Source organism: Pseudochaenichthys georgianus, chromosome 11 (genome assembly GCF_902827115.2).
Source record: "Pseudochaenichthys georgianus chromosome 11, fPseGeo1.2, whole genome shotgun sequence".
Lineage (NCBI taxonomy): Eukaryota > Metazoa > Chordata > Actinopteri > Perciformes > Channichthyidae > Pseudochaenichthys > Pseudochaenichthys georgianus.
In genome coordinates this window covers 18,480,731-18,504,079 of record NC_047513.1, presented here as the reverse complement: position 1 = coordinate 18,504,079, position 23,349 = coordinate 18,480,731, and the positions used below count along the sequence as shown (strand labels likewise).

At 41.9% G+C, this 23,349-nt stretch overlaps 2 protein-coding genes across 4 annotated transcripts; one reads left to right on the top strand and one right to left on the bottom strand.

Moving 5' to 3' along the window:
* The first annotated feature begins 803 nt into the window (after nucleotides 1-803).
* laptm4b (lysosomal protein transmembrane 4 beta) lies at nucleotides 804-18,143 on the top strand. Of its 3 annotated transcripts, none has more exons than XM_034094558.2 (8): nucleotides 804-909; nucleotides 992-1,093; nucleotides 2,370-2,487; nucleotides 5,086-5,159; nucleotides 5,269-5,391; nucleotides 5,751-5,849; nucleotides 8,696-8,791; nucleotides 15,684-18,143. In XM_034094558.2, the coding sequence occupies exons 2-8, from the start codon at nucleotides 1,001-1,003 to the stop codon at nucleotides 15,756-15,758; spliced, it is 678 nt and encodes a 225-aa protein (XP_033950449.1). In that variant the 5' UTR covers nucleotides 804-909; nucleotides 992-1,000; the 3' UTR covers nucleotides 15,759-18,143. The 3 variants fall into 3 exon arrangements, with proteins under 3 accessions (XP_033950449.1, XP_033950450.1, XP_033950448.1); XM_034094559.2 differs by having other exon boundaries at nucleotides 808-909; nucleotides 989-1,093; XM_034094557.2 differs by having other exon boundaries at nucleotides 810-1,093.
* A 1,933-nt stretch (nucleotides 18,144-20,076) lies between these two features.
* rpl30 (ribosomal protein L30) lies at nucleotides 20,077-22,714 on the bottom strand. The gene is made up of 5 exons (XM_034093772.2): nucleotides 22,655-22,714; nucleotides 22,500-22,548; nucleotides 21,860-22,005; nucleotides 20,757-20,887; nucleotides 20,077-20,177 (listed from the first exon to the last, which is right to left on the bottom strand). Exons 2-5 carry the CDS (start codon nucleotides 22,518-22,520, stop codon nucleotides 20,125-20,127), a joined length of 351 nt encoding a protein of 116 aa, XP_033949663.1. The 5' UTR covers nucleotides 22,521-22,548; nucleotides 22,655-22,714; the 3' UTR covers nucleotides 20,077-20,124.
* Between the last annotated feature and the right edge of the window lie 635 nt (nucleotides 22,715-23,349).

Genomic DNA, 23,349 nt, shown 5'->3' with positions numbered 1-23,349 from the left:
TACACAGATTTCATTATTTATTATAGTTTTTAAATACAATATGGACATCACAGTAACATTATAACAATCTGGCAAAAAAACTGAACCCCAAAGATGCATCCAAATTGACAACAATACATCCAGAGATACCACATATGTATCCACAAAAATACAACCACAAAATGCAAGTGTGTCCATGGGTGTACTAGATTTGAGATCAATGTTTTATTCGCAAGAATAGAGGACTGATCTTCCACATTTGTTAACCCTATCTTCTTTCTCTTCTCTGTAGGCCTACTGTGTGCAGTATTCCAAGGGTGACACAATATATCATTCTAGAAACTCTTAAAAATCACTCTTAAACACAAGTTAATGCAGGATTATACATCATATAAAGATAACATCAGATTAGAAGGTTTTAAAACTAGATTTAACTTTACTAAAACATGGCCTCATGATGAAGTGAATCTCGAACCGATTTGAGACCCATTTCTATTGTGCATAAATAGTGCACAATTTGTCAAGGTCCACAATTTAGCGGACAATTTAGCCCTGACACACTGATGATATACAGGAAAAAGGACTGATTGAGTGTTGAGCACACACTGTCCCAATCACATCCAGGGAAAAGGCAATGGTAAAGTTTTGACACACATTTTCGGGGGTGCTTCATTGTAACAGTAAAGTAGGCCAAATTATTCCATTTTTCCCAGTAACAAACGGTCCCCACAGGAAATGCGTGAGTAAGTGTGTGACAGCATCATGTAATAGCGGAATTGAAATGTTGTTTGCATCCCTCGGTGAAAATCCTGGTCACGTGACTCCGGGATGAGCCAGATTAAGGCTCTGCTTGTTGCCAGTCCTCCTCCACCAGTGGAAACATCCGAACATCGTCTCTGACATACACTCGATGTGGCGGAACTAGAAGCGGTCCGTATTTTTTTTAGGACACATAAATATTGAATAATTCATTTTCGGCGGCATTCATGAAATAACTTGAAATTCATAGCAGGATAACACCATGATTTCGCCGTGGGACCGGTGGTACTCGACGAGCTGCTGCCTCTGCTGCCATGTACGGACGGGCACCATTATTCTGGGAATATGGTATATGGTAAGTGAGGTGTTTCACTCGATGTCAGGTGCAAAATGGCAACAAATAGGGCTACAAATGTAGAAAATTAGATGCACGTTTCATGTGAGTTTTACCACAATAAAGCTATGTTAGCTAGCTTCTGCTGTTTTTTCCACTTGTTTATCGCTTTCACTCATTTGGGAATTGCCATTTTGTGGATCCCCTCGGTTTAAAGAGCAATGTAACGGAATTTAACTACGTACGTTGCTAGTTTATAAACCGCCAACTGACTCCTATTTCCGTTATATATTTATTTTTTAATAACCATATAACAACATGTATTGTGTAGCACAGTTTGTAGCCGTTATTAATTCAAGCTTTGACGTTACACTTTTTGTTGTGCTGAAATAAAATCACCATAACATCCCATAGGTTTTTTCCCTACATTTGTATTTTAGTTTGTTTCAGTTTAGGACCACAGGATAACATAACGTTTTAAACATGGTGCAATAAACCTGTTAAATCCCTGACCTTTCGTAACCGTTAGTCCCCCTCTCTCTGTGACCCTATTACTAAACAACTCTGTGTTCAAAGAGAGCCAAGGCCTCACAAAGAAACACACTGTTACCGCCATACCATGCTTTTACTTTCCACAGGGACATAAATAAGACTTATGTGGTCATTGCTGCTAATAAAGCTGGTTGGACAGATGATTTACTGCACCTGTCAGTTCACTAAATACCATATAGGGCCAGGCTATCAATGTGACTGCTCAAACAATTGGCAGTGTTTGATACAAATTGTGATAATCAAGTCGTCTTTTTATTCACTTCCAGCATCTCTAATCGGATGATTTACTGCTTTCCACTGCCATTATTGGGAATTAAATGTGTTTGGATGTTGGACTGGAATTTGCACAAAACCAGCAATTTCAATATGTGACCTTGGGCTCTTTGAATTTGTGGCCATTTTATTTCATTTCTATTCAGAAACATAATAATTGAGGAATGTAATAGTTCAAAATAATAGCCAGTTGCAGTCCTAATACATTTTTCATGAAGCTATAGGACATTTGTCCAGTAGATCTAACCACACAGTTGGTCTTTATCAAATCAGAGTAACTCAATTCAAAAACCTTGTCTAATAATCCTTTACCTAACCCGAGATTACTTTTCCATTTGTATTATTTTCATCCAACTCCAAGAAGGAACGCTGATCCACCTGATCAAATTATCTGAAAGTTAATCCGAGAACGTACAAATGAATAACTCTGCTCTGATATGTAATATTAATATTGATCTTTGTTTCCCCACAGCTCATCAATGCGGTGGTTCTACTCATCTTGTTGTCGGCTCTCAATGACCCAGTTCAATACCGCTACCACCTTACCAGCTCTGAGCTGGGGACTGACATCGACGTCATGGACGATGCAAGTGAGTGGAAATAATCCCCTTATTGTATCATATCTGACGCGTTACATTCTGTATATTTGATTAGACTTCCTCAATTAAATGTTCAAGATTTATTATTATGATTTTCTGTGTAAGATTTCATAGAAATAGTTTAAATTACACTGAAGGGTTCAATTTTAATATTCAGTTTAAAAGGAAATTAATTGTGTCTGTATTTTACAAATTGTTTCTTCAAATGTCATTAAATATTCTATATAATTAATGTAATTACTTTAGTTGTCAACTTTACAGCATGGTCATTTCATTCAAACGGTGTGTTCAACAGAAAAATACCACCACAATAACACAAAAGACAATTAATTCCAATTTTATTGCATGATATACGATTTCTGAGATAACAGGTCTACGAGTGACCCTAGTGACATGTAATGGCGAAAACATTTCAACAACATAACAAAAGAAATCCCAAAATGTGACACTGTTGTCTTCGATGCATTCAGTCAACCAACACATGATCTCTTCTCTATACTTAAGTAGAATATTTTAAATCTCCCAATTGTTATTTTGGCACATATATCTAATAAGACTGTTAAAACAAATTTCAAACGGTATCAACATTTTACAGTAACTAACTACCAAAATCATCAGCATGTCCTAAAAGCGCTGTGTGTTTTTGCAGCTCTAAAATCCCTTTTCCTTTCTGCTCACTGCTTCTTTTTCCCAGAGTGCTGCTCTCAGCACAGACATAGCTGAGTAGGCCCGACTCCTCACAGAACAAATCAGTGTGCATGTGTATTTTCAGTATTTCCCCTCCAGCTGCTATTATCATCACAGTCGCCTCTGGAACACCACAGTCTCTGTCACTAGCTACTCTGATTTAAAAACCCTGCTCCAGTTCTCTTTCTGATTAAAACGGCCATCTTGACTGATGGCATTGTTGGTTGTGCAGCATCAGTCAAAGATTGTGAAACAGCAGGAAAAGATAGAGACAAGCTGATGTTGGGTTTTTGTAATAGGCAGGTGTCCAATCTCACTGTGACTATATGCAGAGATTTAATTAAACGTAGCTCAGATTGTGTAGATGACCTGTGTTGGGCGAAGGGTGGCAGTGCATCTATTTATGCATGTATCGTTTATTTATAGTATGTGTTAACATCTGTCCCTGTGTCTAGTGTGTTGCAAGGGATTAAGATGGTATGGTATCATCATTTCCTGGGTTTTAACACAGTATCATTACTGAAATAATCACTGCTGCTCAGTCATGAGGATATAGAGAAGTTGCAATGAGTTTTTCATTATTTTTCTATGTTCAATCATTGAATTTGGTGTCATTCTTAATAATGCAGACAAAGATGACCAGAGATTCATTGATTATATTGTTTAGCTGTCAGTACTGTGTCTGATTACCAAGTTCCATAAGTGCCGATGTTGCATAGTGATCCGCTGACATCCTCGTGGATTCATCTTCTTATTACAGACACATGCATTTCCTAACATTCGGTCTATATGCTGTAAAATGTATTGTCTCTTCGATTTACACACGGCATCTATTGCATGTCTGTCCGTCCTGGGAGAGGGATCCCCTCCTCTGTTGCTCTCCCTGAGGTTTCTCCCATGTTCCCTTTAAACTGAGGGTTTTCTCTGGAAGTTTTTCCTTGTACGATGTGAGGGTCTAAGGACAGAGGGTGTCGTTTTTCTCATACTGATATTCTGAACAATCTGTGCTGTTGTATTTGCTGTAAAGTGTCTCTACTGTAGGCTATTTTTATTATATGTACAGCACTTTGGCTCGACCAAAAATCGTTTATAAATGTGCTATATAAATAAAACTTGATTTGATCCCTTTCACCAAACTGCACAAGGCAGACATCCTGTTTAACTTGATGTCCGTGAACCCCTCTTTGTTAGATTGAATTAAACTCAATAGGCTTTATTGGCTTTATTAACAAATGACTGCTGCCAAATCAAAAACTACTATAAAAGACACTGAATGTAATAACAAGAAAAAGGCATGATAATAATAATTAGAATTATTAATAGAATAAAATATTAATCTAATATAAATGTCCTTATCTATTTTTATTATATTAACTAATATTGTTATCCCTTGAATTTTCATTTTCACTTCCAATTCACTTAAATGTTCTTCATTGACTTTTAATACAAAAAGTGAGAATTGGTCAAATGTCAATGTGACAAGACCATCAAAAACAATGCGATGAAAAGTTTGAACCTTTTAGAAATAACATGAATATATCTTGGGAGGGAAAATGCAAGATGTCTACCTTCTATAAATTAACATAAATGTATTGATAGTAAAACAAGATTTAAATGGTTAATAAAAGACAGCCATTGATCTATAAATAAAAACTTTTTTTTTTTTTTAAATGTTGCTAAAGTGCAATTACGAGCATCTCTCTTTATATTTAGTTACATTTAACACAACTTGCATAACAATGAACCACGTGTTGATCATGTTTTGACCAGAGCAGAGCTTAAAATAGTGAGGTTACCTAAGGTGTTTGGTTTTGTAGAATCCAGTTCCTTTAAAGACTTTTGGATTAGGTCAGACACTGCGGGTCACGATTCATCTGTTTTAATATTGTTGTGTTTTTGCAGATATCTGCATAGCCACTGCGATATCCCTGCTCATGATTCTTATATGTGGCATGGCAACATATGGTGCTTACAAGGTAAATTACACAAGCAATACAAATGATATTCAAACAGAAATCTGAATTTAAGAAACAACTTGCCTTTTTTCCTGAGTTTATTCATCTATTCTCCATCTCTCCCACATAGCAACATGCTGCTTGGATCATTCCGTTCTTCTGCTACCAAATCTTCGACTTTGCCCTGAACACACTGGTAGCCATTAGTGTTGTTGTTTATCCCAACACGGTGCAGGACTACCTCCAGCAACTGGTGAGAACTACTTACCTACTATCAAAACTCCTACTTTTAATGATGTATTTTAAAACTGCAGGGTGGTTTTTGTTCGTGAAATATTGTATATACTGTATGTAGAGCGAAGTCACAATGCAACACATTTTATATTAAGGAATGGTTCACTGCTTTGATATTTAGTGATAACTGCCTGATTTGTAGCACTGCTAAAGGGGACGTTTAGTGAAAACTAAGGAATAATACAGGTCTTAGCTATGTTGATTAGGAGTGTATTTCTTATAGGAATGAAAGTTTTGTCAGATGCTGATTTGTTAAAGGAAACTTTCAGTCTTTTGTTTCACTCCTGAAATGTTTTTATTTGTATCCCTCTCTTTCAGCCAGGGACATTCCCTTACAAAGAGGACATCATGTCCACCAACAACATGTGCCTAGTTTTTGCAGTCCTGCTGTTCATTGGCTGCATCCTCTCCTTCAAGGTGAGCTCATAGATTCAACCCATCGGCCAAGCTTTGATTATTTTAACCACATCATCCATCTGAACATGAATAGAAAATGTTATACTTTGAAAATGAATATATGCAAAACATGTCTACACCAGGGTTTCCGCTAGGATTTTTTCTCGCCGGTCATATGTCCGGACAGAATTTATTTTACCGGACAAATTTGAAACTTACCGGTCATGTTTCAATAATAATAATAATAATAATAATAAGAGTTGTGTAGCAGAGTCTCCGTTAGCAGGTAATCACCGGACTCTGACCGGATATGCTGATGTTTAAAACTCAGTTAATGGGAGTCCTTTTTATATTGCTTCAGTTTATAATCGTAACAGATCGAAAAATTCAGATTCATTTTTCAATAAATGATACAACAAACAACATAATTATTACATTCAAACAAACTACTTGTAGTAGATGAAGTACATTATTCAAAAGTTTACATCAACTTTGAATAATAACACGGGAGAAACGGATCCTCCCTCTCTCTCCTGACAGCACGTCAGTTTCTCATGCAGCTCGCTAAACAGTGGGCGGAGCTTCAGGTGATCATGCAGAGCTGCCTGTCTCAGTCTGACTCAGCAGCTGATCTCTGATCTCTCTCTCTCGGGTCCGGTTACACTTCACTCGCGTTTATGTCCATATCGATCAGATCCAGCTCTCCTGATCAGCCTTTATAGAGAGCACCGATCAAACTATTGAGAGTGAATATCGGCCGATAAAGACCTGCGGCCGATCGATCGGAGCATCCCTAATTACTACCAGACATTTTGACCGGCAGGTTTTGAATTTACCAGTTTTGAATACATTTTACCAGCTAAAAAAACCGGTAATTACCGGCTGACGGAAACCCTGGTCTGCACATTACACACACTCACTGAACATGTGTTCCCTGTAGAGCTTTTTATAGATGTGCTGGTCATATTGCAACGTAAATTAAGTCCCACACTGTGCGCATATCATGCACTACGAACCATATGGCGTGTGTAATGAATCTGCCAGTGTGAACTTTCCCATTATCAATGTTTTTCATGGGATTATCTCACAGTCAGAGAGCAGCGGCCAGAGACAACAGGAAACCAACTCCGGTCAAGCTCATCCCCCTTAATGCATGGATGACTCTCCAGGCGTAGCGATGCTCTGGGGCTCCGGGATGAGATAGGACAGGAAGTTTCAGTCATCTGTACAATCAAATCAAGTTGTTTTTCCTCTAAGCTCAGATTGGAAATGTTCTCGGCAGATATCCAAAGCCAGAGCCGGGGTTTTATGATGATAGGAAGCAGCAACTGGAAGATACACTGCTGGGTTTACAGAGAGAAGAGTCTCAGGCAGAGAGACACAAAGTATGTAGTTTAACTGCTTACATTTCAGCATTTGAGAGCAAATATTGATTCATATAATCGGAAATATACCAGGTAACATTAATAGAACCTGTTTTGTATTGATAGGCTGCACTGTACTGTATATATTAGCTACTGTAGTGAGTCAGTTCCCTGGAAAAGGGCCAGATCTGAAACCTCAAGGACGCATTGAGCTGTGAGCACACAGGCAACACCTGCTGAAGGTCCTGCTGAAGCCAACATCCTCCACTTGACTGCACTTGACAGAATAATATCTGCCTGAATGACGGATACAGATAGACAGGAAGGTGAGCTGGCGAGGGAAGAAAGGGATGTTGATGGACAGATGGGCGGATGAATAAAGAAATGTAAATCCTATGGGCAGGAAGGTCGAGCGCAGACTTCATTTCAGTGAGTAGTGCCAGCGTAGCACATCATCATTGTGATTGAAAGTGTTGGTGTCACAGCGAGGAGGGCGGCTCAGCAGATGGAAAGTGATTGGAAAGCAGGCAGCCCGGTTTCCTCGTCGGTCCGTTGCGCTTCCTGCTGGCAGAGGCAGCGACTCAGCAGGCTACTCACACACATACACACATTCACAATGAACCTCCTGTTCTTCTGCCAAGTCAGACCAACCTCACCAGAGTGCTACCGTAGCTTTACTGAGGGCAGGAGATGCCTGGTCAGTTGCCTTGGCTGAAATGAGTTCTTACATTAGTACAACTGTATCCAATTGCCATGTACCCTGAACTGTAATGTCCAAAAGGTAGCTAGAAGAGAGCTGCAGGGAGGAGAAACTTGTGTAGGCCATTCCAGAAGTTGGTATCCTGGTTCAGTCGACTAAAAGCCAATGGCTTGTTCCTATTAGATTTTTTGATTATTGCCAAAATTAAGCTCTGTGACCAACAAATAGACGTTATTTTTACAGCAAGATAATATTCACAAATGAACACTACTGTCTGATCTTAAAAGTGTAAATGCAAGAAGTAAAAAAGGATAATGTGAGGCTATAAACCAGCCAAAAATGTGGTTGAATAACTTCAATGTCAACATCGCTGAAAAGATGGTGAACATGTTTGGCTTGATGACGTTTAATATCCACAAGTGGTAAACTGTTTATCAATTTCCTTTTTAAGTGAAGGCTTCAAAATACCAGAGTGGTGCTTTTATGGGCATATTTCATGTCGTAAATCCGTATTTCAGGCATCGTACAAAAAACCCATTACAAAAAAAAACATCGACCTTGACATTAAGTTACCATAAATAAAAGAATGCTAACTCATTTTCAGGTTAGGACTAATTTCTGCAGCACCCTATACCAATCTTCTATTAAGACTTGATATGACATATCTAGGGCATCATCATCCCCAACCTTCATGGATGGATGAGGTGATGGCAAGCAGCCTCAGCATGTCAGCAATAATGAAAAGTGGGGACGATGTTGTTAAAGGTCACTGTTTTGTCTCTTTTCTCACCTCCCGGGGACAGGCCTACCTGATTGGCTGTGTGTGGAACTGCTACAGATATGTGAGCGGCCGGGGTACCACGGAGGTCCTGGTGTATGTCACCACCAATGACACCACGGTGAGTTTCGCCTCCTCACCGCAAGGACAAACTGAATATCTCCCTTACTCAGATCATTATATAATTGCGCTCACACAGCATTCTTTTTTTTGTGGCTTACAAGCTATCAGTTCTCTTTATATGGGAAAAATACATCCAGCTTTGAAAAGTAGTGCTCCTCAATAAGTGTATCGTGTACTAGGCTAAAGCTTTGTGAAGTTGTATAACCTTATACTAATATTTAGATTGTATTTACTTGTGTATATTATTGCAGCTCAGTGAATTGATACCTCTAAATGTACAAGGTAAGGATTATAGACATCACTGGTAATGTGATATGTATGTCATAGATTACATAGCTTGACGTGTGCTTAGATTAGCAGAATTTAGAATCTTAGAATTAAATCAACACATTTTTGAAAGCAGTTAATGCTAAACTCGGAAAAAAACTAATTAACCTCAGATTTGACACATTTTCTGAATCCATATAATGAAGGAAGACAGGAATCTGTTGACAATTTGTTTTGTAATTTGTATTGTTTAAATATCAATAATAAAAAGGCTAGAGCATACTGTACATGTATGTAAAACATATCAACATCATCAACTTCACAATAAAATCAGGACACACATCACGGTGTATTGCCAATTATCAGTCGATCAGAAAGCGGTGTATCTCAGTTGTCTGGCGGTCAGTGAAGTGTCATTGTTGCCGTGGGTAGCAGTAGGTGCTGTAGATCCTACTGAGCTGTGATTGGCCGGCTTTGCAGAGCCGCTTCCTCCCTCGTCCATCATCCCACTTGGTCCCTGTCAGTGTTGACTCATGGGGTTTCTGAGAGGCTTTAGCTTCGTCACGCTTTCCATTCGTGAAGAACCAGCACCTTACCGTGGTAGAGAGGTTTGTGTGCCCTGATGAACCTGGGGGCTGTGTTGTCTGGAACCTTGTGTTCCTGGTAGGGTCTCCCATGGCAAATTGGTCTCAGGCAAGGGGCCAGACTAAGATTGGTTCAAAAGACCTCATGAAAGAAACAACAAGAAGTGAGGATACCCGGCCCGGAGGAAGCCCGGGGTCCCTTTCTGGAGCCAGGCCCAGAAGGAGGACTCGTCGGTGAGCGTCTGGTGGCCGGGCTTGCCACGGAGCCCGGCCGGGCCCAGCCCGAAAAGGCAACGTGGGCAACACCTCCGCTTCTCCGTCCCGCGGGCCCACCACCTACGGGAAACAGCGATGGGGTCGGGTGCGCTGCCAGAAGGGTGGCAGTGAAAGCGGAGGGTCTCGACGGACCAGACCCGGGCGACAGAAGCTGGCTTTGGGGACGTGGAACGTCACCTCTCTGGGGGGGAAGGAGCCGGAGCTTGTGCGGGAGGTGGAGCGTTACCAGTTGGATCTGGTTGGGCTCACCTCTACGCACAGCGTCAGCTCTGGAACCTTACTTCTGGATAGGGGTTGGACTCTATTCTTCTCCGGAGTTGCTCAGGGTGTGGGGATACTCACAAGTCCCCACAAGTTGTTGGAGTTTACCCCAGTGGACGAGAGGGTCGCCTCCCTACGCCTGCGGGTTATGGGGGGGAAAACTCTGACTGTTGTGTGTGCTTATGCACCCAACAGCAGTTCAGAGTATACGGCCTTCTTGGAGACCCTGAAAAGAGTCCTGTATGGGGCTCCTGAAGGGGACTCTTTAGTCTTGCTGGAAGACTTCAACGCACATGTGGGCAATGATGGAGACACTTGGAGGGGCGTGATTGGGAGGAACGGCCCCCCTGATCTGAACCGGAGTGGTGGTTTGTTACTGGACTTCTGTGCTAGTCATGGATTGGCCATAACAAACACCATGTTCGAACATAAGGATGCTCATAAGTGTACGTGGTACCAGAGCACCCTAGGCAGAAGGTCCATGATCGATTTCGTTATCGTATCATCGGACCTGAGGCCGTATGTTTTGGACACTCGGGTAAAGAGAGGGGCGGAGTTGTCAACTGATCACCATCTGGTGGTGAGTTGGGTCGAGTGGCGGGGGAAGCCTCTGGATAGACCTGGTAAGCCCAAACGTGTAGTTCGGGTGAACTGGGAACGTCTGGAGGAGGCCCAAGTTCAGGAGGCCTTCAACTCACACCTCCGGCGGAGCTTTTCAGGCATTCCTGTGGAGGTTGGGGACATTGAACCAGAGTGGTCGGTGTTCAAAGCCTCTATTGCCGAAGCCGCGGCGGGGAGCTGTGGTCTCAAGGTCCTAGGTGCCTCAAGGCGCGGTAACCCTCGAACCTCCTGGTGGACACCGGTGGTCAGGGAAGCCGTCCGACTGAAGAAGGAGGCCTTCAGGGATTTGTTATCCCGGGGGACTCCCGAGGCAGTTGCAAGGTACCGACAGGCCCGAAGGGCAGAAGCCTCATCCGTGGCCGAGGCAAAGCAGCGGGTGTGGGAGAAGACATTGAGAAGGACTTTCGGGCGGCACCAAAGTTGTTCTGGAAAACTGTCCGACACCTCAGGAGGGGGAAGCAGGGAACCATCCAAGCTGTGTACAATAAGGATGGGACGTTGTTGACCTCAACTGATGGAGTGTTAGGGCGCTGGAAGGAACACTTTGAGGAACTCCTGAACCCGACAACTCCGCCCTCTATGTTAGAGGCAGAGCTGGAGTATGACGGGGGATCAACACCAATCTCCCGGGGGGAGGTCACTGAGGTCGTCAAACAACTCCACAGTGGCAAAGCCCCGGGGGTGGATGAGATCCGCCCGGAAATGCTGAAGGCTCTGGGTGTTGAGGGACTGTCATGGTTGACACGTCTCGTCAACATTGCGTGGAAGTCGGAAACAGTACCGAAGGAGTGGCAGACCGGGGTGGTGGTTCCCCTTTTTAAAAAGGGGGATTAGAGGGTGTGTGCAAATTACAGAGGCATCACACTACTCAGCCTCCCCGGGAAAGTTTACTCCAAGGTACTCAAAAGGAGGGTCAGGCCGATTGTCGAACCTCAGATTGAGGAGGAACAATGCGGATTCCGTCCTGGTCGTGGAACGACGGATCAGCTTTTTACTCTCGCAAGGATCCTGGAGGGGGCCTGGGAGTACGCTTATCCGGTCTACATGTGTTTTGTAGACTTGGAGAAGGCGTATGACCGAGTTCCCAGGGAGTTACTGTGGGAGGTGCTGCGGGAGTATGGGGTGAGGGGGTCTCTACTCAGGGCCATTCAATCTCTGTACTCCCAAAGCGAGAGCTGTGTCCGGGTCCTCGGCAGTAAGTCGGACCCATTTCCGGTGAGGGTTGGCCTCCGCCAGGGCTGCGCTTTGTCACCAATCCTGTTTGTAATATACATTGATCGGATTTCGAGGCGTAGTCATGGGGGAGGGGGTCTGCAGTTCGGTGGACTAAGAATTGCACCACTGCTTTTTGCAGATGATGTGGTTCTAATGGCTTCATCGGTCTGCGACCTTCAGCACTCACTGGATCGGTTTGCAACCGAGTGTGAAGCGGCTGGGATGAGGATCAGCACCTCCAAATCTGAGGCCATGGTTCTCAGCAGGAAACGATGGACTGTCCACTCCAAGTAGGGAATGAGTCCTTACCCCAAGTGAAGGAGTTCAAGTATCTCGGGGTCTTGTTCTCGAGTGAGGGAACAATGGAGCGTGAGATGGGTCGGAGAATCGGAGCAGCGGGAGCGGTACTGCAGTCGCTTTACCGCACCGTTGTGACGAAAAGGGAGCTGAGCCAGAAGGCAAAGCTCTCTGTCTACCGGGCCATTTTCGTTCCTACCCTCACCTATGGTCATGAGGGATGGGTCATGACCGAAAGAACGAGATCGCGGATACAAGCGGCCGAGATGGGTTTTCTCCGCAGGGTGGCTGGTGTCTCCCTTAGGGATAAGGTGAGAAGTTCGGTCATCCGGGAGGGACTCGGAGTTGAGCCGCTCCTCCTTTGTGTCGAAAGGAGCCAGTTGAGGTGGTTCAGGCACCTAGTTAGGATGCCACCTGGGCGCCTCCCTAGGGAGGTGTTTCAGGCACGTCCAGCTGGGAAGAGACCAAGGGGTAGACCTAGGACCAGGTGGAGGGATTATATCTCTTCGCTGGCCTGGGAGCACCTTGGGATCCCCCAGTCAGAGCTGGTTGATGTCGCCAGGGAAAAGGAAGTTTGGGGCTCTCTGCTGGAACTGCTACCCCCGCGACCCGACCACGGATAAGTGGGAGAAGATGGATGGATGGACGCTTTCCATTCGTCTGTCAGTAATCCTCCTGTTGATACATCGCTCATTAATCTCACCTGCTGTCATCTCAATATGTAGCGCCTCATCAATCCGTCCATTTGTCCTTCTCATGGACATGACTCAGGAAGTAATCCATAGGGTCTTATATCACACTGTGTATCATGTGTCCATATATTCAATATACGTTTGAAATTAGACACTCGGTGTAGAAAATACTTTATTGGGAAATTATTTGAGAATGTAATTAGATAGATAGAGTAAGCAAGAAATTACATCTAGTGTATTATTATAGATGGCATATCTTTCTTATCTATCTTATGTATAACAAAGTACATACAAGCAGCGTAAACAATATTTGTGCATTACTCAATAAGGTCTTAATTCCTTTTTACTGTGTGTTGTTCTCATCCCAGTGCAAATTAATTCCTACAGAAGATTAATCTGATAAAGTAGGAAAAAAAAGATGTGCCCCGTTAATGTAATGTTTTTGAGTATAAATATTTTCTCGTGGCTTTACCAAGCATATATATATATATATATATATATATATAGGATTGATAGCGATTAATTAATCAGCATCCATGTAACTAATTCACCTGAAACTCTTGATGACAGCCCTTATATATCATTAAACTAATGGAGACAGAAAACGAGTGTAATTGTATACAAGAAAATCTAATATTTATTTTTGTTGATTATGAAACATTTTAAAAACGGAACAACTGAGGCATCTAGGTCAAAGTGAAGGCTGTTAACAAGAGAAGTATTTCATTTCAATGAATACTTGTGGCTCGTCGTTTACGCTGGTTAAACAGCTCTCATAAAGTATGAAAAATGACGACATGGTTTCATCGCTGCGTTCCCTCCGCACGGTGGTGAATGAAAAGAGGTCTCCATCTATTTTTACTATTAGAAAGCCAGCAGTGTCTCTAAATGGCTTTTTACTGCCTTCAAGTACCCAGCTGCTTATCTGACATGCTTTTATATAAACTCCATTAAAATGCACAAGAGTCTTCACCCCCCCCCCCCCCCTTATTTTCTCTCTATATATCTCTGTCCGTCCTCTCTTCTTCTGGACATGTTACATAATTGTCTGCTTGTCCGCTTCATTTCAAATCCTCTCAGTGATGTGTTCGCCGGGCCTCCCTGGCTGCTTCACAATTCGTCCCCTCTGAGCATATTCTCTCTCTCTCTCTCTCTCTCGCCCTCGCTCACTGAATTAGCAGCAGGCCTGGTTTTATAACACCGTTCACAGAGGCAAGGCTCTCTGGCCTTTAAAAGCACAGGGATGTGTGTGTGGATGTTGGAGAAGAAACCTGCAGCAGTTACTAAGGCTGTCTCTGAATATCTTCCTATTTATAATCAAATGTACTATACTAAAGTGGCAATAGGCATGTATGGAAAAGAAGGGAGGAATTAAATGGACTAGTAGAGTAGAATAATGACACCATCAGCATTTTGAGCTTTGCTTTTACTAGCAGTTCTGTCTGCGTGGAAAAGGCTTGATTAACGGCGCAAAGGAAGTGCGTCAGCCTTCACTCAAACAAAACAGGAAGTGGATAAAGCTTTAATTTCCGGTAACTTTTCACAGCTATTAATGAGTTAGTTATTTGCAGTTACTAGACAGTGCAACAAATAGGTAAATGTGGTAAAACTAAATGTAGTGTGTTGGAAAGTATTGCCAAATCTGTGTAAAGCCCTCGCTCCAAAAATACTTCTATAACGGCTCGTTTGCATTTTGGTGACGTCATCACACATAAAGCTTAGTGGTTGTGTCGGTTGCAGCGAGGGAGAGACTCCACATGTGACTGCGATTACTCTTATTTATTTATATATGTTTCTTACTCTTATCCTGTCGGTGTAAATAAGTTGCTAAATGTGTAGCTCTGAGAAGAAAAATGAATGAGATCTGTTGTGTGGCACCACTTATGCCCCTTTCACACCAACGCGTTTTCAGCTCTGGCTCGGAGCTGGAGCCTGAAAAGTACCGGTTTTTCCTGTTCACACCGTAGAGGCGCCGCCTCTTAGCTCCGGAATCCGGTTCACTTCCAGCTCCAAAAAATTGTCGGTCTCGAGGCAAGAGCTTCAGAGCTAAGAGGCGGCGTCGCTTACGTCTCTCTTACGTCGAGGCGGAGGCAGGGGCATGGGCGGGATCAACCTCCTGAACAACAACAAAATGCCTGCATGTGATGTTTGTAAAGTTCCAAGTAAAGTCGTCCCTTGTAAAGTCGTCCGATGCCTTCCATTTCGTTTCGTAAGAGGATAACCAAAGCAAACACCGCTTCAATACAATCGGCCATTGTTGTTGTCGATGTGAGGGATTTCCGCGCGGTTTGGATTTTATGAAGCAGGCACGTAAACGGTGACGTCATGACGCAGCAGCGGCAGCTCTGGGCCGTGTGAACAGAGCGGGAGCAGAAAAGGCAAACCGGAGCTGAACCAGAAAAGCTCCCGCTCGGAGCTAGAAAGGGAAAAGCGCTGGTGTGAAAGCCGCATTATAAGTCTTGAAACCCCATTTAGAAATGCTGGGGGGGATTGAACAGTTGTCTTTTGCCCCTCATAATTGTGACGCCCATTTGTTTCTTTGATTTTCAGTGTGTCCATTTTTGTGTTCAAAAGTTTCCACAAGAATGGCTGATTGGCTCATTCATCGTAATGGATCAAGATGCATTCTGGTATGCTTTCGAATGAGACATTTTCTTTTTTTTTTGTTGCATTTCAGGTTCTGCTGCCCCCGTACGAGGAGGCTATTGCTATACCGCCGAAGGATCCCCCTCCCCAGTATATGGAGGCATGAGAGACGTCCTCCTTGTTGGACCCCATCCCCCAAACACCTTCCACCTCTCACTCCCACCACTAGGACCCAAACGCTGGCTGGAACATGTTGGAAAACAAGACAAAACAGTGTCTTAGAGGCTGGTTTCATCTTGGATTCCTGCCAAACTTATATTAGATTAGGCTGACCTCCATCAACTCTCCCCCCCACCACCACCTCCCCTGGTTGTTGTGATGTCATTTCCTCCCCTACTCTCTCCTCTGTCTTCCTCCAAGGACAGTATCGCAGCGACTCCACCTGGCTCCCCCTAAACACTCTGACCCAACTCAACGTGCACTTTTCTTTGAGGAAAAACATGCACCGGTTTGGCCACCAACTGTTAACCCCCCGATACTGTGAATCTCCCTCATGGACTTTGTCTAGAAACAAACTACCTGAAGAGAGTTAGTGACAGAGAGTGAGAAGGAAAGCGACATACACAATCAGTTATGCAAGAGCACTTTTTTCCGAAATTGACAAACTCCTTCATTGAATGTAATGTCGAGGTATTTTTGTATGACTTTTTTGTATAACAGTAAAAAACGGAGAGAAAAATAAGTGATAGTGAAAGGCTGTCCTGTTGTGATATGTTCATGGTCTGTCTTAATGAAAAAGGATCCTCGACCACTACTTCTTCCTGTTGTTTCCATGTAAACACACTGTCTGTTAACCTGTGATCCGTTGACTGCCCGTTGAAAACCTTGTTCACCCTTTCTTCTCCATCACAATATTCCAGTTTGCCTTCCTGTCTGTTCCGAGAAAGAGTGGCATTAACGATCTTGTTCATAGAAGCACACAAACATAAATATTACAGTTTCACATCCAAAAAGGCAATTCACAAACAGTCAAATCTATAATATGTAACATTAGTGTGTTAAGACGCGCGTCCTGTCGAGCTGCAGCTTCAACGTCTTTTGTTTTGTTTTACATGGATCATGTGTAATCTGATCTTTTTAGTTGATAACTTAGCTGGACTGAGGGCATTTTCGTGTGTGTGTGTGTGTGTGTGTGAAAATAATCTAATTGCGATCTATCTGACAAATATTGCGATTAGATTTGCGATATTTGTTTTTAAGCGACCCAACGGAAGTTTATTGTAAAATGCGGCCATATCTCCGGCTAGGAAGGTCATATCAACGTGCTCCCGTCTCTAGCACCCCCGCAGCCCGAGCTACGAGTGAAAGAACTAAACTTACGTGAAACTTCCGTTGGGTTGCTTTAAAGTCAAGCTTCAGTTTAAGATTCACCCTGTAATAGATGTAAAACATGTGATGGAGCATTACTAACCTGACTCAGACGGTTTGTTTCACCAAACCATCTAGGAAAGCTCCATTGGAAGCCATTTGGAAAAGTATTTCAAAAATACTTGGCAGGTGATTGGATCAATCTGTCTATCACCTACTATCATGGGCCACTTCTGATTGGTTAACAATGACTGGTACATGTGGAGCACAGCACTTCTGATTGGTGTGGATGACTGACACACAAGAAGAACAAAAGAATCCCAGGCTTTGCGATTTGATAATTGCATCATTTAATCACGATTGATCGTTCAGTGTGGGTGTGCTGAGCGCTATGTGACGCTGTGGTGTAACTCCTGATTCCTTTTATATGTAGCAACATTTCCTTTGCCTATGCAGCAATATCGTGTTGAGGTATTTCCTGTGCTGGTGACCTTCTTAAATCTAACCTTTTTTGAATGAATGGCTCTGAATCTAAAGCTTAGCATAGTAGCACAAAATCAATATACGGTATATGAAGCTAGTCTTTTGCCTAAAGGTATTCAGGCAATTATGAAAATTAATAATGGAGCAAACCATATTAGACACACCTAATCCCCTTTTTCCAATATTTCCTATGTAGTATTTGCTATATACTGTAAAAGGTCTTTCCCTCGGACTATGCAACATTGCATTCAACATCTCCCTAGTACCATGAAGTAGTTTTACATTTGATACTAATACTGTAGTCGGTAATTGGTTGGCCTCTTCAATGTTTTCCCTGTGTGAATTATGACCACTGCTTTAGCAAATCCAACAAAGCTGAAAAGGTAACTGCACTTTAAAGTCAGCGTGAGCTCACTGGGAACTGATGTGTTTTTATTTGACCTTGTCCACAGTATTCTGTAGCTAACATGTATTTAGTATAATCAGCTCCAAATCAGTATTTTGCATTGTGTGAAGCTGACTGAATGGTTTTTAGAGAAGAGGCTTGTACAGCGTCTGGACCGGTGGATGGCTGATGCCTCGTTTTATTAGAATCACTTCAAGACTGTTCTCCATTTCTTTCCACTCAAACACATCCTCTTGTTGGATCTGCATGAGCTCATGTCTCCATTCTGAATAATAAAAAGCAAAATCAGTCAAAGTGTCTGCTTCTGTGTTTATTCATCGAGTCAATGTTTGTCTTGAGTTTTGATTTTCATCGTGAAAAAATCCCACAAAAAAAAAGCTCCAACAAGCCGTTTAGGACAGAGAGTGAATACACATACTATACAGAGATGCTGTATGAGAAACCAATGTGTTTGGAAAATTGCACAATGTAAATCTATTCTAGTAGACCTCAACAATGGAATTATGATCAGTAGAAATGGCCATGACATGAGACCTTTAATGTCAGTGAATCACATCTATTAACAATAACTGTCAATGCATGCTGCTGATATGCATACGTGCTTCTGGCTGCCTTCACAAACTGCATCCCTCATTGGATACAAACAATTTGGCAGATCAGCGAGGATTTACCCCGTTGTCTCAAAATCAGCTAGACGACAGCTCACATACTTTCCGATTTATGTGATTTATGTCTGTATCTGGGAAGATGACCGAGCCCAAACGCTGTGAAACTTGATTTGACATGGGATTATGTTACAGTATATCATCTCTTTCCAGTTCATGATTCTTTCCTTTTGATGCTTCAGAAAATATAAAAATATTGTGGTAATTAGGCAAGGTCCAAAATGGTATGATTTAAGTGCATTTGTGAATGTTTACCTTGATCACTGTAAAGAGTATGTTGCATTGATTCCAGCAGCCAGTTACTCTTTCTGCATTTTTTTTTACCTAATCCCATGGTCCTAATAAGCACAACTTTCTCAGTTAAAAAAACCGAAATATTCAAACTGTTAAGACTAAGCAGTAATATAAAAACTGATAGAAATGTAAAATATATTTAAATATTTTTTGGAGATGGATTGCCTTCTTCACAAAAGGTCTGTGGCGGCCTCAGTCTGATGTCCATCAGCGTTACAGATGAGGTTTAATCCACCTGTGCTACTAAACTGCTTATCAGCCAGGCACTGACCCCTACCAGCTGCAGCAGAGCATTGAAGCTGCAGTTTGACCTCTGGGGAAACACTACAGCCTCAGTGAGAATAGCATTTTTCTTTTATCCCCCTCTAAAGTTATATGCAACAGAGTTCAGGTGAGTTTCAATCCACTGCCGATCGTCCATTGATGTTTGTTACAGATACGCTGCAGTGGTTATGAATTGGGGATAACTGAAGGAGCTTCATACCCAAAACAAAATGGGTGTTTACTTTCTGTTAATTGAATAATCAGGTCTTGCTCTAGGCATCAACATCTGAGTGTTCTTGCAAAAACAGTTTAAATCAACATGACTATTTTAAAATAGATGGTGAATTGATGTCAACATATGTCTGCTTCAAAGTGCATCCTACACTCCTTTCCCAAGCTGAACTGCATGATCACTAAATCATCATTTATAGACGTAATGGGTTAAATTAAATTAACCCTTTCCTGTGGCTGAACATGAGTGAATCATCTTGTTCTTGGCTGGCATTGAGAGGTATATTCTCAGTCAGGATATCTACAGTGTGTGACGAAGCCATCCGTCACTCAAGCCTTTAATACCGCTGAAAGGACAGCGTCCTCTCCATTACACTCAGCGGGCTGCAGCCAATACCGCAGACTGTCATCCCCAAGGTTTATGTCAGTGAGAAAAAATGTTCTCAAGGATCAGCAGTTGTGTAATTTTAACAACACTGATGAGTTGGGTGGATCGTCATTTACACAGATAATCCTGTGGTCACACTTTGTTACACAAGTCTCTGAAGAATATTCAACCGATTAAAATCTAGTTTTGAATGACTTTTGACATGTTTAGCTGTTAGGGATGGTACAGCTATGCAGAGAGGATTTCCTTCACAGACCTAAACATTCTAAATGGGAGTTTACTCATCTGAGAAAGTCAAAGAGGACACTGATGCTCTCTGGTGGACACGTGTAGGACTGGCACAGTTCTCACTTGTTTTTAATAATAAAGACACGGCAGCAGCAGATACTGTTAACACCGACTTTATTTATCACAACGGGGCGGGGGAACAGCTCTACTGGGGTGGCTGCTGCTGGTCTGGCATGCTCCTGATGATGTCAGAATCGCCTGTGGAGAAAAGGACAAAACGTCAGCTTAAATTTGAATACCTCGTATTAATATATAAACAGAGTCAACATTATTGGGGAAAGGTACCACTTCAAAGTTGTAAAATATTTGAATAAGGTCAAGAGAAGCATTTTAGCAGTCCGACTGGTTGCGTTCCATCTTTATCATCTCAGGCTACATTACATCATAGATCTGGCTACTACTCTCCGCAGCTTAACAAACAAAAGATTCAAGTGCATGAAAAAGTTTCACATTAGAAGCCAAACATGTTTTCATAATTGCATGCCTTCAATACAATTATGTTAGGACTAGACTACCAATATATATTTAGCAAGGAATAAATTAATTGAATGAAATTTGTATTCTGTTGAGCATAATTCAAATGCAGTGTTGTGATTGAAAGGGTTGGTGTTTTTTGTTGTTGAGTACTATTAAAGTAGTCGCTAGGACAGGCCCACTCTGGGCTAATGTCCCTGCATCAACTTTGCCTATACACCACCAAAGAACAGGCTAAACGTATTTGGCATTAGAAAGGAAAGGGTTCAAATGGACTGCACTACTCTGGAGGTAGGTACTCACCAGGGTCAATGATGGCCAGTGTGCACACCCTGAAGTACTTTCCGCAGGCTGTGCCGAGCTCAATGTTGTTTCCACTGTAGTGGTGGACACCGGTCTTGGCCAGCATGGCATAGTATTCAACCTCAGATTTCCTGGACAGGGCAGAAAGAGGAAACATTTTTAGTTAAAGTTTCAAAATACAGGTCAACCATGTTTTAAAAATCCCCCAAAAGGTGAAAACTAAACCCAAATAATCAGTTAGTAACCCGACAATCTAAAAAAAACAAGCTCAATGCGAGTTGTAATTGCAACATTCAAGGCTAGCCACTCAGCCCCGGCTTAACCAGGGTTGTGGTGTTTGTGAGTAGATGAAAGCCAATCTCAGATTCTCCGTAGTTTAAGAAAAAGCTTTGTCCATTTTGTGTTTCTATTCTCGACATTTGCTTCCTTCAGTTTGATGAGTGCCTACTATCTGGCCTCTTGTCAGTACTTTTCTTTTAGGTTGACTCTCAAAAACAGCAAAAGGCAAAGAATAGACACTGCCACACCTTTTTAGTTACTCAACTAGTCTTTACAACAGAATCTAGAGCCTTTAAATCTTCTGAAAAATAAAAAAATTCTGTTTATAACTTCAAGGCCTGGACATATAAAGAAAAGGCAAGTCACTTAGTGGCCCTGCAGTTAGTTATAAAGATTTTAACAAATTTCTACAATATTTGGCATGCTATTCTCTTTACATCCTAGTCCTTATAATAATAATGCAAGGCTTTTAACAAGCTCCGTCAACTAGAATCACAATCCAGTTTGTTGCCAAGTAAGTCTTCTCATGTGGAATTTGATAGGATTTATTAGTTTCAACATAATGTAAAAATTACATAATTGCTATAAATGCAGTTTTTATCAAGTATGATATACCTGCATTTAAAGTGTTATTGTATGCAATATTGAATATGCTTTCTACAAGATAGACTTAACCCTAATAGTTGTTGATAAACCCATAAACAACTCGCATATACCCCCATATAACTTTTGCTTGCAACAATTATAAAATAGCTATTTATTGATAGAACCCTTCAATACATTGTCCAACATTCACATGATGTTGCATCTGTGTTAGGCATTACCTGAGGGCAGGGCAGTTGTTGGCCAGGATGACCAGCTTGGCTTTTCCCTGACGGATCATCTTCTGGGACTGTTTGTAGCCCAGAACGTATTTTCCACTCTTCATCACCAGCTGGAGACGAGAGTTGATGGACTCCATGGACTTTTTCTATACAAACACAGATACCTAACGTTAATGAATGCTCATAGGCTACATACCTAACTACTTGTCCATCGTTGTGTTCATGCAAAAACCCAAACTGTATGTGGGACATACAAATATGTAATTTAACAAACGGTAACACGAAGGGCAGCACATTAAAATATGCTGACATCGTAAATGAGTAGGGATTGTTACCGCAGTTAAGAAAATGTTCTAGATGATTTAGCATACTAGCATTAGCAACACTGCGGTGTCATTACAGTTACGAACATTGACCGACAAACATATACACGTCAATAAATAGAGGGACAGTCGCATCATGTTTTCAAACTTTTACAACCGCCAAATGTAAAACGAAACTATATAAATTGTGTAAATACTGCGTCAGCACAATGAGCAACATTGCTAGCTAGCAGGCCTCAACAGAAACAGGTCTCCACGTGAAGAGCAGCCTAGCCCTAGAGCAGCGCGTGCACTCCGCTCGAGCAAACGGCACTCACCGTTTTCTTTGCGGCCACCATTTTTGCGGTTTAGTCCTGACCGGCCAACCTGCGGACGAGAGGAGAAGACTGTCGTTAATGTGCGGAGACAACAAAAGTGTTAAAATGTGTAAATCCTAGTGATTTTTATAAAGAAAACTCGGAGCTCGTCTTACTGTGAGTTAACTACAATATGGCCTCGGAGAGAAAGGAAGTCCCAGCGTGCACTGCGCGGATATCTGTCGGTGGGTCTGCGCAGTCGACTACTGCGCATCATGCTGATAAGATGAGCACAAAATGTATGAAAATATGTGTATGTACATTGTCTAAAATCAAGCAAACATGATATTGACCAAAGCTTTTTCCTTCCATTAAAATATCTTTATAAAAAGTCAAAAATATTAAGTCATCTATAGTATAGTATACAATAAGAATAATCATAGTCGGCTGTACTTTGGTGTGCCAATTACAAGTTATAATATAGTATCTTATTGATTTCCAAATGCTAATCTATATAACTTTTTGAATTGTTACATCTATTATGTTTGATCAAAAATCAAGCTTGCACAGCATTATTCGTTTTTAGATTCTCATTTAGCTTTCACTTGATATTATTTTGCTAATGATGATGATTTAATGTTTTGATTGCAGGACTTTTAATTCTAATTAAGTATGATTATATTTGTCGTCTTGCTACATTAAGGATGTAATTTCCTTCCAGTGGATTAATTTAGGGTTAACATTTTTGATTAATCGCAAGTGACCGTGGGCAAGGTTACATTATTTTAACTTCCCCTCCCCAAGAGGTGGCCGCTGCACTCTGACTGAATAATGTATTTTCGCACCTGCGTCATGCAGCCTCCAGGAAACA

Excerpts from the sequence above, each read along its gene's own strand:
- laptm4b (XM_034094558.2), top strand. The coding sequence starts at position 1,001 with ATGATTTCGCCGTGGGACCGGTGGTACTCGACGAGCTGCTGCCTCTGC. Across the intron at positions 5,160-5,268 it reads CAACATATGGTGCTTACAAG|CAACATGCTGCTTGGATCAT; the intron begins GTAAATTACACA and ends TCTCCCACATAG. Across the intron at positions 8,792-15,683 it reads TCACCACCAATGACACCACG|GTTCTGCTGCCCCCGTACGA; the intron begins GTGAGTTTCGCC and ends GTTGCATTTCAG.
- rpl30 (XM_034093772.2), bottom strand. The coding sequence starts at position 22,520 with ATGGTGGCCGCAAAGAAAACG. Across the intron at positions 22,006-22,499 it reads TGGTGGCCGCAAAGAAAACG|AAAAAGTCCATGGAGTCCAT; the intron begins GTGAGTGCCGTT and ends GTGTTTGTATAG. Across the intron at positions 20,888-21,859 it reads AACAACTGCCCTGCCCTCAG|GAAATCTGAGGTTGAATACT; the intron begins GTAATGCCTAAC and ends TGCCCTGTCCAG.